The following is an 18197-nucleotide window of genomic DNA, read 5'->3' on the forward strand; positions in this document are numbered from 1 at the left end:
ATGGTTATTTGGGTATGACAGACTATTTTATCTCAGAGGACACATCTGAATCAAACAGGAGACAAACCTCCAGAAATTAAAAGAAAACCACCAACAACACTTCTGAAAAAATCCAGCTTTAAGTATTTTTTTTAAAAAACAACATTAAGCAAGAAACTGGTTTGATTTTAACAAATTCACTACTGCATCAGTAATTATGCATTAGCTGAAGCTACAATGCGCTCCAAGGAACTGTGATTCAGATTAATACGTACATGAACACAGTTGAGTTCAAGGCTGAACAAGCTAATAAAGAAAACACAGTTCCACCAAGTAAAGACGGCTTTAGAAGAGAATAATAACTACCTGGCCATCTCTGCTTATTTGTACTTTCTTATTGTCATTCCAAGGGTTGAGCAAATGATGTGCAAACTGGAAAGGAATGCTTTCTTTTCGGATCCACTCCACCTTAAATACACCTCCAAGTCCAGCAGATTCCCAGTCCAGACTTTTCTCACACCCTATTGATGAACACATTCTAGCAAAACCCTGGAAGAAAAATTTAAATATGAAAGAACGGACATAATGAGAGCATATCTATTTATGCTGGAATTAAATAAATGAGTGGACTTCATATGAAACTTTCAAATTAGTTTCAGTGATTGATTCAAACACACACATGAAGCTGGATCTCCCAAAATGTTTACACCTAGAAAGTCAGAAGTATAATTTGTTTTTTTCCACATCAAATATACCTTCTAGAATATGAGCATAAAGGATATCTTTCCATTAATCTTTCACAATTAACATTCAAGCGGCTTTTAAAAGAGGTTGAAAAGTTGCTGTAAAAAGTGCAAGGTATCAAGATCAATGTTCTATGCCCATTAGCTATACCTCACTACTTGTACAAAATTCTTTCAAACATCTCTTCCTTCCTTCCGTTCGTCCTTTCATCCTTCTTTCCCTTATGCCCTCTTTGTTAATAAACATTCATATACAATTAAAAATGAGGAGCTGTTCTCCAAAGAAATAAATTAAAGCTGCTTAAAGTTTCTTTTTTAATGAAGCTGAAAGAAATTCCAACAAGGCAAGTATTCAGAAATTAAATGAAAGAAACCACAAATCCAAGATTGCCTTCAATTTATTTAAGGATACCCTTTAAACACACACACCAAACAAAACAAAAATAAACCCAGACCATGCACAATGTATCAACTGTTCAGGTGAATTTACTCCAGTTATGACTTAGGAGTCCAAGAGATGCAGGGCACTGCCTAAGGTTACCAGCACACACTGCTGCTGTAAGTCATACAGTCCTAGACAGCTCTAGCCTTAAATGAAAATAAATGAAAATTAATAAAAGGAACTGGGGAAAAATACAGGTGGAAAGTAGTGACACCTGAGGCAAGAAAATATTATTAGAAATGTTAATCTCACGTTCCCATGAAGATAAGTGCATTGTCAAAACTGGAAGGGCAAGGCAACATAATCCACCTACATCCTGAGTTCAGTGTGTCCTCCCCTCCCAGCGTTCTTGTCTAAGAGCACCAGTACAACAGCCCATTTTCAGATTCAAACGGCATGCTGAAAATGACTTTCTAATATGGCATTTGCATTTGCCAAATCACTGTACACATACATACACTTCAGAACAATCCTTCATTGGTATCATCCATACCTCTATGTTTGGACTGGTTCATTAAATTTTAAGTTTAGCTGACTTCTATTAATAGTTTATAATATATAAAGAGATAAATTGAACTTTCTTTACTTGGAGCAATTGAGTTTAGCAGGCTCTACACAACAGTTAACCTGCAACTTTGTACTAGCAGGCCAAGTCTTTACCTTTAAACTGGCCACAAATACGTCAGCAAACTGCTGACAAATACCTCACTAAATGTGAACTCAAGACAGCTCTGAAAGAAACATGGCCATGACTTTCCAGCTTCCTAACTTTGAGAAACTACAGTTCCAGCAGAACAGTTTTTATTAAAACTTGCATTAAAGACACATGAGTTTCCTGGCTTTAGAAAGCTGTGACTTGTTTGTATCTTCTTTTTTACTTACAACATTTATTTTGGCATGCAGAGAAAAAGTCAGAAATTCCCTCCTTTGTATGGATTTCTTTGTTTGTTCCACTGCTGCTGTTTTAAAGCATTTATGCAGGGTAGAAACATTATTCTGACTCATTATGTTTGGAGACAACCTAGTTTTATCCTTTGAGGGAAAAATCGAGTTCATTAAAAGGGACTACTCTGGAGAAGAATGAAGTACCCTTCCTCAGCAATCAGAGACATTGGCACAGTACTAATTATGGAGTGAGAAGTCATAAGCAAAGCTCTCCATACTGTACACAGCCATTTGCTGCACTTTCTTAAACCATCAACCACTACCAACAGTTGGTATTAGCTAAGGACTCACCTGGAAGTGTCCAGACCCTTGGACGGAAAATATTAAGTAAACCATGCTGCTTTGCCAAAAGGCTCCATTCAGTTTTTGTTCATTGCTTGGCATAGTGGACCATATACCCGTCTGCTGAGAAATCTCAATGTTCTGCAAGTTGCTACTTTTCATTATAAAGTACCGAACTGGCTTATTTTTTCTTGGTGAAGGTGATTTGGGAACCTGAAAGAATTAAATTAAATTAATAAATACAATAAAATAATAATACAAAAAATAATAATACAATGACAAAAAATACAATAAAATAATAAATAAAATAAACCAAGCTTTAGCTCTGAAGTTCTACACACATGCAGACAGACGTTTCAAGGAGTTTTTCCTCTCTTCTCCAAGGTTATACAAGAAATATACTATCTATCAGCTGTTCCTGTCAGAATTGCATTGAAAGTATATTTACATCTATTTTACATTTTTAAGCATTTTTCAAAATTATAATTAATTCATGAGGGGCAGCAAACTATTATGGTAGAACAAGCCTACACAGTCTAGTGATTAATTACAATTTTTTGAAGTCTGAGACAACTTCAGACGACACAAAATTAATCACTCTAGACTGTAGCCTGCAGCACACTTGCATTTCCATTTTCAGGAAACAAATTTTCTCCCTGTAACACTGGCTGAATTTAAAAAAATACAGGAAAATTTATGAAAATAACCTCGCTACAAATGTATGCTTTAATAAATAATCATCAAAAAAACTGCTAAGCAGTCCTAATGTTGCAGATAACACAAAACTTAAAGAGAATCAGTACCAATGTATGCTATAACAGAAGCAGAGGAAGACAGAATCCACAGAATTCAGAAATGCATGTATTGTACACACTGTCACTGTTTATTATACCAAGTTTCAAAAAAAAAAAACAAAAACAACCAAACACCTCAAAATTGATTTTTTTTTCCTACTTTGAATAGCTTTTAGAACAAAGATATTTATTCATGATTTTTGATTCCAAAATAAGTATTATGTGGTTGTTAACAATGAAAATCTAAGTTAGGTTCTTAATTTATCAATACAATACCTGATAGTTTCTGAAAGATATCTGCAAGAGATTCTATTAATTTTGAAGAGTAGGGTAATATGTTTGTAAGAACTGTACCTTCCCAGACATTGGAGAAGATGGACTAGCACAGGGGCTAGGGAAGCTACTGCTGTCTGCAGATTTCACTGATGATCGATCTGACCTGTCATCTGAAGTTTGTTTGGAGTGTAAAATATTTTTTCGTTTGTACGTCTTTGGCTGATGAAGTATGGGATGTGTAGACCTCATCAGAACTCTAAAATGTAAAGGCAGATACACAACAGACCTGACTTTTTCAAGAGGCCACAGAATAATTTATACCTACATATCAGCCTACTAGATGACCATATATACTAGTCATTCCAAAACATATTAAACACTAAATAAAAAAGGATGCATTCACTCTGTAATGGTTAAACCTCTTCTGCTACTTCCCAAGGAGTACAACTCATGGACACTATTTCTGACTGCTTGCCCAAACAGCCAGCATATGTAATAAATAATTCTCAATGAAATCACAACTAACAACTCAGCACAGGGCAGTATCAAAGCTTTCAGATGTATTTATATTGTTTCTTTCTTCTTAAAGCTAGCAGAAATTCAAGTGATGTTTTTACAGATAAATAAATTACAAGCTACAGTCTCTGGAAGATCTCAACATCTTACTTTTCAGCATTAGAAGAGTCAGAGAATTCAGTTTCTGCTGCACTTCTCCTGGTGTTAGTTGACCTCCATGTAGATGGTACAAGAAAATCTTCAGAAACCACAGGTCTTGGTCTCTGACCAATTCCTGAAGGCTGCTGCAAACCTGCAGACTGTTCTTCAGCAGTTAAAACAGCTACAACTGCTCTTACAATTGCTTCATCAACTTGCGACCACGATTTAGAAGGAGCTCGCATGCGACGCAGAAATAAGCTATGCCACTTCTGTCTGAGTTGCAACAGCAAGCCAGCAGCCTGTAATGAATTGCAGTTCTGTTAAAGACTAATGAAAAATACATCAGTTAGGCAAAGGGCATCCTACGTCTTTCCTATCAGGCAGCACGTGGCATTCTGGCAAACTGAAAGGCAAGTCTAAGGGCTCAGGGGGGAAGAAAACCTTACATTTAAATTATGCTGCTATCTTTTCTCTCCTCAGGTCCAAGATAATTTCTAAACCATTTCATGCTGCACTGCACAAAACTTAAAATTCTATTGTAAACACACAGGATTTTTCATTTTTCACTTTTAAAATTTCTCTTTTCTTTAAAAGCAGTCTTTTCATGTCTAATGCCCTTCCTGCCAGTTCAGTTTGTATTTATGGGCTCTTCAGACATACTTGATGGAAAAGACCTCTGGTTACTCTACCTTCTAACACCATCAGAGCTTTGCAATAACCAGAAGACTTGTATCCTCAAAGGCTAAGGCTCTTTTCTTCTTTTTATAAAACCTGACAGCAATTTTCTTTCAGCAGCTCCAGTTTCAGGTGCTCCATTTTAGTCAAGCAACTTAAGTCATCCTCTCAGAAGAGGAAATACACAATATGACATTTTTACTATTGTCTCAACTCCTGCTCAAATTTTGTCTAACCCAGCTCAAGCCAAGGTCTTGTGTACTGGCACAACACCACACAGGCAATACAGGAGACCACAAACAGCAGAAGAGCCATTACACAGCCACTACTCCCGCACCCTGCTGCTTCCTGCAGCCATTTTCTTTTGTCTGCCAGTTTCTTTAGAATCTCCCAACTTATGGAAATGGATCAAACTGCCAAGCTGGAAATCATAAAACATCAGATACCCAAACTGCTTCCCAAGCAAATCCAACAGCAGCTGACTGCTGAGGCTCTCCTGCTTCCCAGCATGATATGTAGGACAGCCGCACCATGACAGAGGAAGAAGGATGAACACTTGCAGTTGGCTAGGTAACTAATTCTTTCCTCCTTTTTGCTCACAGGTGCAAGATTTAAGAGTTATGGGTTGCATCAATCCATAGGAAACCCTACAACTTGGATGTTGAATATGTGAATTCATGCAAATGACTAACCTGGGCAAAAGAAGATCGAGTCCATGTTTGTGTGTTTTCCATATTTCTTACTGAGCTCATGAAATAAAAGTTAACTAAAAGTTAGTGTGTTTTCCTGTAAATTTGAGAGATTTGAAGCGATCACAATAGCCATTCTTACAGCAAATTTTTGGCTATCCAACTGTTTTAAGAATCCTTTTAGGATGGTATGGCATAAATATTCTACACAAAACAAGCATGGAAGTGATAGATTACGTACTTCAGAGTCCAGTTTGAGGTGGAGCCATTCATCTAGCTTCAGTAATGATACATTAGAAGTTGTTCTGTCCTCCATCTCACTGTCACTGCTATCACTGGATACCCTGTCTCCTGAATGAAGTATAAAAAAATGCATTAACATTTCTGTGTTATTTACATTTACATAAAAAACTTGAACATCACTATATTGCCAGCAATAAGATAATTTTCCTTCTAAATTTTCACTTAAAATGTAAACATTTGTAAATATGCTTTTTCATTTCCGCATGTACATCCCAGGGAAGGCCTTTGCTTCAGTTAGAAGAACGGGTTCCCAGACCTCCTAAGAGCCCTACTACATAAACACCTATACTGATGTGATCTGACTCTTTCATGCACCTTCACCAATAACAAGCCATTATCAAAGTTTTGCCTGAAGTTGTTTGCAAAACCACATATTGCTCTATGCTTTCTATCTTAGTATAATGATTAAGAAAAAAATATAAATGCACGTGGCTATTTAGGATTCCTTTTTCAAAGTGCAATTCAATCAGCAATAACATTATTTTAAGGGTAACAGTTTTGGAGCAGTCAGGAAAGTCAGCCTGGACTCTTACTTCAAACTAGTATTTCTACAGAATTGACAACAGATAAGATGACTTTTGCTTCTATTCTTACAGCACGCCATTTAAATATGAAAAAAGGAAATTTTAATAAGTTGTCTACTACTTCTAGCTAATAATATGGCTAATTGACATTAAAAGTTATCAGCAGAAAATAATCTTTAAAATGCACGTGTCAACTGAAAGAAATATGATTATTTGCCATGTTAACTGTAACTGTATTATTCAGTTTGAAGCATCTGGTTCAAAGTATCAAATAAACTAGGCAGTAGAAAAAATATACATGCTGCACTTCTTAGCATTAGTACTGTCTTTAAACATTTTGGTTGCATTTTTTATTTTTTTGAAAACTATACTGTAATTTCTGAGATTACAGAATCGTAAGATTATGAAGATTATGAACTTACAAGGATTCACAAAACTCAAGACATTTGTTACACAGCCTATAAATTATTCCTGAACAGATACAGGAACTATATATAGCTCTGTATTTCAAAAAATAGCCAAATTATGTAGAAAATAGACTTGCAAAATAAGTTTTCCAAACCACATACTAGTATAATACGAACACAGACATTCCAAATCCAGACTCTGGTATACCTTGACAGGATGAAGATGCCTGTAAAGCATTACTTGGTAACCTAGCTGGTCCACAGAAGAGAGCCACAGTGATGGGTGTTACAACAGAACAGCACCTGATGTTTGCTATCCTGTGAGTTCTCGTCATTTCATCGTATATCAGCCAGTCTGTAGGGAGTGCCTGAACAGCTGCAGTTTGGCCATTCACTGGGGGAATCTGTGCAGGAGCAAATAAGACTAGGTTATTTTATCATCTATGTGTCATTAAAATAAATTTTAAACTTAGTTCCTATTTTATGTATGTAGAAATAAATATACAAATATTTACATACACAAGAATAAGAAAAGCACAAGTATATTCAACCAGACTTAAAAGTTATCCTATTACCTTGAAGAAAGATATTTTGCTTTAAAGAGCATCTAAAGAAGTATCAGTTTCAGAGCAGAACTTTTTCTTCGTAACAATGAGCAGAGATTGTTACCTCATCCAAATACTTCTACAACTAGCTTTTTCTTTTAATATTTTGTCTTGTTCCACTTAGCAGGACTAACTGAAATACTGGAAAAATACATCAACTCCAATTTTTCATTCTACCACCCACCAGAAAAAATATTTTCAAAAACGTTCAAAGTGTCTTTACCTTATTATACTGAGGTTGACTAAGAACAGAGGTTGGATGAAATCGCACTTTCTTCTCCTTTGGTGCAGTTAAAACCAGGCTCTGTCGGTCTACATGCACGAGATTGGGATACATCCCAGCCACTAAGGCAGCTTTAACTACAGCCCAGTTTTCAGAGTTAGCATTAACATCTCTAATATCAGCTCCTCCTCTGGCTCTAATAAAACCTGAAGAAAGAAGGAGGTCCAAACTGTGTTATATTTGCTTGTATTTAAGATCTCCTTTTTTGCTTCTCAAAAGGAATTTGAAAAACAAAAATTAAATAAACTACAAATTAGTTGCATTTTTCACAACTGCCAACATTAACAGCGCCAAGAAGAAACCCTTACACTGAACTCCTTCCTGGTAAGGGGTTTCACACTAACACAAAATAGAACTACTTTTTACAATACTTCCTAACAGAATATTAGAAATTGCGTCATTTAATTGCAACTTGCTTATGACTTAGCATGAGTTCACCCTGCTCAAAACCTAGAGTAGGTGAACTTTAAATATAGTGCAGGTGAACTGTTAGCATGAACAGCTAAGCAGAGGAAGTAAAAGATATTTTGGATGAAGGATGAGACCTCGAAAGTGGCCCAAGGCTGGCTGAAGCTGTAATATACGAGCAGGTGATGGGCTGCCCACACTGAGTTAATGGAAGACCCCAGACCATGAACTGCCATTGGATCAAGAGAAGCATGCAAGGAGCAAGCAAGGCACGTAAAGATCAGGCACACTGACAGTAAGGGATAAAGGGATTTCATTATTCAGGACACTCTCCAGGAACATCCAGCTTGACCTGAAATTAACTGACTCTGCCTCAGAACCTAGGGTCTGAACTCATTTTAACAACTGTCTGAGGAAAAAATTTACTAGAACATAAAAATCCAAGGAAACATGTCTCACACTGCAAGACAGCAGGATGTTGAACAATCAGGCTGCTTTCAGTTAGGCCAGCTACTCCCCAGCCACATTTTCTTACCCTACCATCTCCCCCATGCCCAGCATGAATATGTACTGTTCTTTTTCAACTTAGGAAGGAAAATGACAAGTAAATACTACTTTCCTTACAATTTGTAAACACTTAACTCTAAAATAACATTATAAGTTTTTCTAACCTATTTACCTGAGGCTCTAAGCTGGCCAAGCAATTGTGTTCTCATTCCTACGATGATTTGCATTGTGGCTTGAGACAGGAAGTTCTTTTCACAGAAGGCTCTCTCCCAGCCATCACTGCGTGCCTTCTGCCATGCCTGTAAAGAATAATTTTTTAACATTTGCACATTTGCCTACTAATTTAAATATCTAAAATTCAAAAATGCAGAGTTCTAAAAGCTACATTTATGTCACTAAAATTAACCAAAGTAAATGTATCGAACCTGATTTATTTAACTACTAGATTTTTTTCCCCATTCCCTCACTGAAATATAATAATTAATTTATTTTAAGTTCACTATGTTATTATAGAGATCACTATGTCAAGGTTGCTATTTTAAGTTACCCATGTAACAGGATATAAAGTGGCATCCTGCTGGAACTTACAGAATTTAATCAGGTTTGAAAAAGTCAGACAAAATGTGTCCCTCAGAATGTGAGTCCAATATAGAGGAAGGCCATAGTCTACCACTCTATGTCCAGCCTGGCTGGTAGGTCATTTACTCCGATGCATGAGCAGTCCTTGTTCTGAAAGGATACCTGAAAAGCCCTGAGAAGCACCATGTGGTCGCTGAAGGTTCCCGCAGTGAAACGCTTCCTGCACAGCATGGCCGCCCGCTTCTGAGAGGCCAGCGCGGGCAGCACGAAGGGGTCTCGATAGGCAAGAGCACAGGCAATGGTCAGGACAGGATCCAGGCACTTCAAAACAACGGCACACAACAGCATTTTACCGAGGTGTGGCTCCACTGGCAATTCAGTGAGATGATATCCAAGTTCAGTGAGATCTTCCCAAGGGTCCATGGCATCTACAGTCTGTTTGAAAAAAGAAAAAAAGGTGGGGATGTAGGGAAAATGGGAAGAAGGGGTGAGGGGGCAAAATTAATTAACAATGAAAGCACAAAAGATATTAATTACATCACCTGGATTTGCTCCCAAACACTAAAGAAGCAAGTCAAACTAGTTTCAATTCAAGATTTTACAGTAGTCCCTTCCCTTAACATGGAAAAATACATACACACACACACACAAAATGAAAACAAACAAAAATTCAAAGCATCCTTAAGTAAGTGAACAAGACTTTCAGTACAATTAAAAGTCAGCAAGATATGTTACCAAACCACAAATACTACTTAAACACAACTCCCATCTGAATTGTACTCCTCTGCTGACCTTGAGCATTTGCAGAGCATTTTTCACAATTAAAGCTGGTGGAGGATCAGGAGCTTTCATAAGAAAGTCAACAACTGAACAATTAATTGGAGCCAGAAGTTTTGTGTGTAAACAAAGCTCCTGCAAATTAAAAAGAAGAAAAATACTATTAAGGTTTGGGAAAGAGAAAATATTTACACACCTTTTTGGAGTTATTAGTATGGTCTGGTGATATACATTTTTTAGAATTTTTAACTTCTAAGTGAACACATACCTGAAGTGGCATTCTTAGAAGTTCTGGAGTCTGAAATTCCAACATATTCTCAAATCGGAGCCTACTGAAGAGACGAAAACAGACTCCAGGCTGACAGCGCCCAGCCCTGGAAAATAAAATTGGGAAGCTGTGAAAATTAGAGTTTCTTTTTTAAAAAAACCCAACCAAACAAAAAACAACCCACACAAACTTAGAATACAAATGCAGAAGGTCTAAGGGAATGGTAATTTTGTTCTTAAGAGGAAGTCCCTCATATGAATTAAAAGAGTTTTCCAGTACATTAATTATTTTTGACAGTGTGGAAATTTATGTAATTTTATTATAACAAAATACTTATAATTTTATTATAAGAAAAATCTGGACAAAAAAAGAAGCAAGACCTATCTAAATAAAGTGATATAATTTTGCTAACTTGAGATCAATCCAAATCTCAGTCATCTTGAGCCACAGGGAACCTAAGTTGGGAACTTTGTTTCTTCCTCTTCAAATTCCCCAGTTAGAAGTCTAGATGTAAATGGTAAAATGAAGACCCAAAAACATGTGAATGAAGGAACAGAGACAGCAAATGCTCACAATTCATGCTCAAAAACCTGGAGGATAATGACAACATTTTATCTCCAAACAGGCATTTGTTGCTGTCTACACACACAACTTCTCAGCCCTCACTCATTGCGCTGGGAAGAATATGATCTTGAGCATCCTGGTGAATATACAAAGTCATGAATACTCTGGAGCTGGTCAATAAAGAATCACTGCTCAGTGTCACTTCTACAAAAGGGATGCCAGGATATCAATTAAAAATGAGCAGTAGGTAGTCCTTTGCCCACAGACAAGTTACAGTGGCTGCTGGTGCTACATGGTAGAAAGAGGAATTAAGTTCACAGGGGACAACAACCTAGACCTAATATAAGTTCTGGGACATTCTTGAGTGCTGCTTCTCTGTATCTTGGGAAATTAGTCCAAGAAAATACATGACTCTTCATTTACTGCAGAGAAGAAGTATTAACCATTGTTCAACATGACACTGGACTAGCCTAGAAAAATTACCCAGTGTGGCTGCTATAGGTTTGCAATTTACTCTTAATATATGGGATGGTGAATATCTGCAAAATAAGCAGATATTAGCAATTATTACCTGCCTTTTCTCTGGATAGCACTGGCTTTTGAAATCCACACCATCTTCAGCATTGTAACACAACTCAGTGCATCAAAAGACTTCTATAAAAGCAGAGCAAGGAACATAAAACCACAATTAACCACGATATGTGAAATAAAAAGTTATTAATAAGCTTTTAACAGAAGTTCTTTGCAAAACAGAAAAAATAATTTGAACTAACATCAGCAGCTTCTGGCACAAAGGTATGCTCTGAAGTACTTCCTTTCAATTGAATTTATAATACATGTTCTACACTATCTTTGTGCCATAGTTTCCTAAATTGAAGTTTTCTTTCTAGTCTCAGGAGGTAATTTTGAATCAATAAAAGATACAGACTGTATTTTGAATTATCACAAATCGGGAAAGAAAAATGTTGTTGTATTCATTAAAGTCTTCTTTGTCTTACTTGGAAATCACATCCTTATTTTCTTACATTTGATGCAAAGTTCCAGAAAAACTGTATTACCACAGGAACTTTAGAAATTTGGCATTATCTCCTCTAGGAAATCCAACTTCATTTTCAAAGACATAGGTCTTAAACTACCTCATCATACTATATCTCCTTTCCTTCACACATAATTTGGGAATGGGCATTCAACTCATCATAAGCAATACTTAAAAACTTAATGGCTTCAATTTCCACTTGACACAATAGTAGGACAAAGGGAACGCCCAGTGTTCTCTTAAGTCTCAGAAAGTTGGTGGTCTAAACAGATGGACTTGTTTAAAACAACTAACAGAAACTATAAATTTTTACAAAGTACATTAGCATATCAATCTTCAACAGTTTTTACAAGGTTATCCAAAGCTAATTATTTACAGTATTTGTCATAAAATAAATGTCAAAACTTCTGTGATCTTTGTTGCTTGACATGCACTAGCTGTCAGCCTACTATAAGAAAACAGTCCTCTAAAATTTACCTATTATGTATTGTAGAATAACACTAGGAAGTTTACTTGTCACAGAAAGTTTTAAACAATCATACCTCTTTCACCTTGCCTGAGTCAATAACAAATACAACATCATTGACTGTTATGCTGGTTTCTGCTATATTTGTAGAAAGAATCTGCAAATAAAACAACCAAAACTGTAGTTAAAAGCAAAGACAAAAGAGATTCATACAGTATCTGATAAAGTCCTCTAAAACTTACTATTTTGCGCACACCAGGAGGTGGACTTTTAAGTACTTTCTTCTGATCCAAAGTCTGCATATTTGAATGAAGCATGAAAACCTGATATCTAGTGCAAGACAAAGAGTACACTGAAGTATTTTTAAAAGACACAATGAAAACCTCAACCATAGGAACCAGAGGCTTTACCTGTGCGCATTGTCAGCAAATCTCCTGTCATCACATAGAATACGGTCTCTCAGGCTAACTATCTCATCATATCCAGGAAGAAATATTAAAATTGCTCCTGAAAAAGAAGGGCGTTGGCAGAGTTAAGCAGTAAATTCACTTAAAATACCCATCAGTACTGTGCAGAGTAGCATTTGGAAGGTTTTACCTATTTAGTGTTTCCAAAAGAAGGGCAGGATTTACCAAAGGCTGAAAGTACAGTCATTTATTGGGAGTGTGTGTTTATACTTACCGGTCTCAGAACTGTGACAGATGTTATAAAGTAAATGCATAATAAGGTCAAGATCCACTTTTTCATCATCAAAACTGTGATGATAAGCTGTCAACAGCTCTCTGTCCTCTGCACTAAGGTCACTACCACTTGTTCGGACCAGGGAACTTTCATCCAGATTTCCAAATCCTGCTGAAGCACTAAAATAGAAAAATGCACAGACCAGAGTCAAGGCTGCTTGTTTCAGGTTTGCATTCAGCCAGCAAGTAAACTTAGATCAACACCAACAAGATTATTCCTTTCAAATTTAAATTTTAAAGAGTAGCAGAACAGCATCATCAAAATACTGTTACTGTTCACTGATTTAAGTAAAATCCAACAAAGCATGAAACTTCAATTTTTAGCATAACTTCACTTTTCTTACTCTTTATTGAAACACATCCATAAGCAAAGTGCCAGAATTCAAAGTATAAAGACACTACCTGTTTACCTGTTAAATAAAAAGTATTTAAAAGAAATGTTTCCCCAAATGTTTTCCTCACGTGAACAGGTACTATGCAAATGGAAACTACACTAAAAAGTGCTCTAAAAATACGGGTCTCTACCAAACGATAACTGAACTATAACTGTAAGGTAATCAGAAACCAATTCTTAAATGACCTAGTGTAAATGTTACTTCCATAACATTTTTTTAATATGGCTACTATATATAGACAACAATGTATAGATAAAAACACAACAGGTTTGTTTCCTAAATAAGCATCTAAATTAAAATGGTACATGGCAGAATCATTATCTCTATTTATCTAAGTCAGTATATTCATATCCTGTCTAGACATATAATCATGATAGCAATGCCCATATCAAAATGATAAAAAATAACAACATGAAAGAAGTCTACACAACTCTAACTATATTTAACCTAGGATTTGCAAACATAATCAATGAAATACACTGAATACAAACATCCTTTTTTTTTAAGAGCATCTTTTTGAAACATTCCTGGTCTCAAATAAATCCTGCTATTTAGGTCAGATTTAAAGGCATAAAAAGCTAAAAATTGTTCTGATTAGAAGACAAAATTCCAATTTCCCTTTAACATTTCCCTTCAACTGTTTCCGCAAAGTAGTTACAGCTTACCTGTAGGATTCCAACAGGTCAACAACCTCGGTCTGTCCAAAGTGCTTAGCCCAGTCCACAGCCATCCTGAAAGAATACACAAAAAATCTTTCTTAAACTTCTCACTTCAAAAGACACACAGCCTAAGACTCTGAATTAAGAACGCAATTTATAATTTCCAGAATAAAATGTGATAAACAAAAGTTAGAAAATGCTTTGAATGTCAAAATTTACTATTGCATATAGTAGTCTATTAAGTTAGCAATTAGTTTAAATGTTGAAGAAAATTCTTTCTCATTTGCATATTGACAAATGAATCTGTGTTTTGGTTTGTCTGTTTGTTTTTACCAGCCATTAGAAGATCTGCAGTGGATATTTGCTCCCATACTGATCAGCTGCTCTACTTGACTCAAAAAGCCTCTCCCTGAAGCAATCATTAGTGCAGTCGCACTGGTTTCACTGTGCCTATAATCAACTGAGAATTATAAATAAATAAATAAACAAATAAACCAGCAAACCAGATATAAACATTCTTACTTTTGCACCTAAATGAGGTATGAATGTGGCTTACATGACTTTTAAAATCTAAGCCAGAGAGAATTTGTTTTCTGACTTCATCCCAGCATTCAGTTTGCATGAATTTAACACTACTTTAGACACACTGCAACATCTGTTAATACTTCAAAACAAGTACAAACAAAAAAAAAATAACTAAACAATTAATTAATTCTGCTAATTCTATTCACTTTTCCAATAGGCATCAGAATTCAAACTTAACAACATTTTAAACTGGAGATAAAGCAGCCACGGAAATTCAAGTCATTTGTTATTGTTTTTTTCGTATGTTATAAGATGACAGACTTACCACTGACATTTTCATTTAAAATGAGATGGAACACCTGAGCAAAGGCATCAATATCTTTATGCAACCAGATGTCAGAAAGACAAGAATCCATTTCTTTTATTAACCACAGTTCAAGGCAATTCACATCTTTTTCAGTCTGAAGAGGAAAAACAGTATTGAAAGATAGGTGTCTTCCAAGATTTATCTTTATTCTCCTATATTACACATGAAAAAATTGAACAGTTGCTTTTCCAAGTAGCAATCAGAAATTCAGCATTCAGATACCAGTTAAAGCATTTGTTGTATCAAGCAAGTACTTTAAGCAATAGCAGTTCAGCTATTTAAGCTGAAGAGAAGTTGTGCACAAACCATTTTAAGTGAAAAGCAGACTTAGGCTAGAGTAGTTCTTGATAACTTCAAAAAAATCATCTACAAGATTTGTTAATACCCTTCAAAAAATTCTACAGGACTAGTAACTTTGGAAAACAGCTTTTAAACCAGATTTAAACACATTTTCCAACAAAAGAAAAAACTTACCAGTTGATTAAATACTGTGTCACCTTCATCACCCAAAAGACTACACTCTTCAGCTGCCCTTGGGACAAACCTTGGTCTCTCAGGTTCCAGCTTAGTATTATTTTCTTGAGCAGCACACCACTCAGTCAGAGTGTTTTGCTGCTTTTCTTCTGCAACATATAAAGGATTTCCATGAAAAGTTTTACAGCCATCCTAATTATCCATTAATTTCAGTTTAAAAAAATTGCAGTATCTAATGCCAAAGTTTAAACTGTTTGATCTCTTATATAATCTAGAACATTGTTACCAGTCCAATATAAATTCCATGATTAAGGGCACCTAAAGTGCACTATGGCAAAAATCTACTATAAGACAAGGTAAGAAAGACCACTTGGTTGCTTAAACCATCAAGCCTGCAACTTGCTGTATTCAAGCGAGATTCCTAAGTAGCTTCTACACAATTCTCAATTCAGATGTTCCTCCAGAAGTGAAATGCCAAAGAGCAGTGATATAACTCTTGCATGAAATAACTAATCTTTGTGTACCAGTAAAAGAAACAGTAGAAGCCATCAGTGCCCCCAACTGAGCTTTTCTACCTACTGTGATCAGAGCTGAGCATCATGATAAATATGTAGTTAGGACTGCATGATACAGCTTTGGGATTGGCCTTTTCAAAAATTTTTTAATACTCATGAAGATAATTACTTTCAGCTGTCAGAAAAATTTCTCAAATATTGTGCTCAATATACCCAAATACTTAATCAATTGAAAAGAATCTCCTATATTTGGTTCAAGAGTTACTGGAGGAGTAACCAGGAGAAACTGCTCCTTGAACTAAATACGTTAAATGCATCCATGTCTGAAGAATGCACTTAAAAAAGTTAATAGTAGAAAGCACTTTTGTGCAAGACACACAAAATCCTGCATTCTCTAATGGCCACATTTTAATTTGTGCCTAAATGTCAGCATATTGTATCTTATGTTTCTATAGTGTTCATGTGGGCAAAGCCCCACGCATTATGTAGTTCTACTTCATAATAATTAGGAAAAAATGCAAAATTTATCCACTAAAAGAAGTAAGAATATAACCACTGAAAGTAAAAATACTTTTTTCAATCACAATTTACATCAACAATGTAAACAGAGTTTTAAAGATACGTGCTGTCATCTAATTGTCTCATTTAAAAATCTGACTTTAGAATTTTAACAGAGAATCACTTTACTTGTTCAATCAATCAATCAATCAATCAAGTAAACTCATTGTCAAGACATAACAATCAATAAGTCCACCAACCTTGCTGCTTCTCTTTTTTGTACTTTACCATCTCTTTGTTTGTATACCCAGTACTTCGTAAAATGTCCTCCAAAAACATCTCTTTAACTTCAAAAGGTCTTCCTTGGACTAAAAGTAGAAATAATTCAAGAAAGATTAGATATTCCCAAGCTTTGCTTGAAGAACATTACTTCTTAAAAACAGTTTTTATAGACAGGAAAGTGAATTAAACATGATTAGGGCCAGATTTAATGAATTCTTATATTCCTTGGAAGGTCTTGTAAGAGTATCTTCACTTGAGATTATCTTCTTTAAGTGACTGGGACATAAAAAAAATTCAAAAGGGAAATATCAGGTGCATACCATGTTTTTCATTAACCTCTTCAATTCTATTAAGTGTAAATAGCAAGAGATATAAGATGGACAGTTATTTACTGCAATTTTATCAAACGAGAAGAAAATAGTCACTTTTGTTTAGGCGTACAAAGAAAAATTCACTGTGTCAGCCGCTTGAACTACTCAATATAAGAGCAATTAAAACAGTTTCAGTGTAAGATCCCACGAGCAGACTGCCATGTCTGTATTCAGACACTACCTCCTTTCATGAGAAGTATACAAGGAGATGGACTTCTCTCAATGTCCTCAATTACTGCAGCCAGTTTTGGCGTTCTTTGCTGACCACGTCCCATGGTCTTTCTCTCCTAAGAACTTACTCTGATTTCTCTTTTAACATCACTGTTTTCTAGACCTTATTTATGGATATCAAATTATGTTTCTACACAGGAAGAATTCATATCTATTTTAGGTTCCTTAGCAGACACTTACCACAACTAAGTTTAGATCACCTAGGATTTATCTCTCCTTCAGGAAGAACAAGCTACAGTTCACATATTTTCAGAAGCTGTCATAAAGGAAGTCTTCTAACACTAATCACAAATTCTGTGTTCTACAGAAACCCACAACTAAAAAATATTGGTTTCTGTGGTCAGGATTGTGTCAACTATACTGCTGAAGAATCAAAGCTTTTTCATTATATTACTGGAAAAGTTGTCTAAACCCTCTTTTCTTCATTCTTAAATTAGCAAAATTGGAAAAAGCATCTTTTCAATTGTGATTATCCTGCGAAGTCCAGTATGCGATAATAGTGTAACTAATGCAGTAAACTGAAGAAAGAGACAGTAGCCAGAATTTCCAAAATAAATCTATTAATCTAAAAGGATGAGAAGCTGCAAAAAAAGTAAACTGGAAAGCCACACAAAAATTACAGTGAGTTTTTTTTCCTCCAAAAAAAAATTGCGCAATATTAAAATCAAGTGTAACTTCCAGATTCATGCCTCCAACAAGCTGCAAGCCTTATTTTCCTAGGCAATAATTTAAACCTGAAAACCAGAAATGAAAACTTTTATGTGTAAATAAGAAAAAATAATGCTTTCTCATTCATGTCCCATAAAATTAACCAATGACTTGTGTATAAAATTCTTAAGCAAAGAATCATATAATTAAAACATGTATCCCAAATATGCCTAGGACTGCATTTCTGAAATGGACAGACTTATGTGAGTTTTATCCTCTAACT

General features: G+C 35.5%; 1 protein-coding gene across 1 annotated transcript in view; it reads right to left on the reverse strand.

The window, feature by feature from the left end:
• LOC131570928 (3'-5' RNA helicase YTHDC2-like) overlaps positions 1-18197 on the reverse strand; it is a 30621-nt gene that overhangs the window by 2927 nt on the left and 9497 nt on the right. Inside the window, exons 8-28 of the mRNA XM_058823370.1 lie at positions 16643-16750; positions 15370-15518; positions 14854-14989; positions 14337-14463; positions 14010-14075; positions 12891-13069; positions 12620-12716; positions 12452-12539; positions 12286-12366; positions 11279-11361; positions 10144-10249; positions 9891-10010; positions 9261-9533; positions 8692-8818; positions 7545-7750; positions 6925-7120; positions 5724-5833; positions 4128-4417; positions 3540-3717; positions 2401-2604; positions 346-528 (exon numbers count right to left, since the gene is read on the reverse strand). Of these exons, the coding sequence (XP_058679353.1) occupies positions 346-528; positions 2401-2604; positions 3540-3717; positions 4128-4417; positions 5724-5833; positions 6925-7120; positions 7545-7750; positions 8692-8818; positions 9261-9533; positions 9891-10010; positions 10144-10249; positions 11279-11361; positions 12286-12366; positions 12452-12539; positions 12620-12716; positions 12891-13069; positions 14010-14075; positions 14337-14463; positions 14854-14989; positions 15370-15518; positions 16643-16750 (3107 nt within the window). The remainder of the gene's footprint in view (positions 1-345; positions 529-2400; positions 2605-3539; positions 3718-4127; positions 4418-5723; positions 5834-6924; positions 7121-7544; positions 7751-8691; positions 8819-9260; positions 9534-9890; positions 10011-10143; positions 10250-11278; positions 11362-12285; positions 12367-12451; positions 12540-12619; positions 12717-12890; positions 13070-14009; positions 14076-14336; positions 14464-14853; positions 14990-15369; positions 15519-16642; positions 16751-18197) is intronic.

Source organism: Ammospiza caudacuta, chromosome Z (assembly GCF_027887145.1).
Source record: "Ammospiza caudacuta isolate bAmmCau1 chromosome Z, bAmmCau1.pri, whole genome shotgun sequence".
NCBI classification, from domain to species: Eukaryota; Metazoa; Chordata; class Aves; order Passeriformes; family Passerellidae; genus Ammospiza; species Ammospiza caudacuta.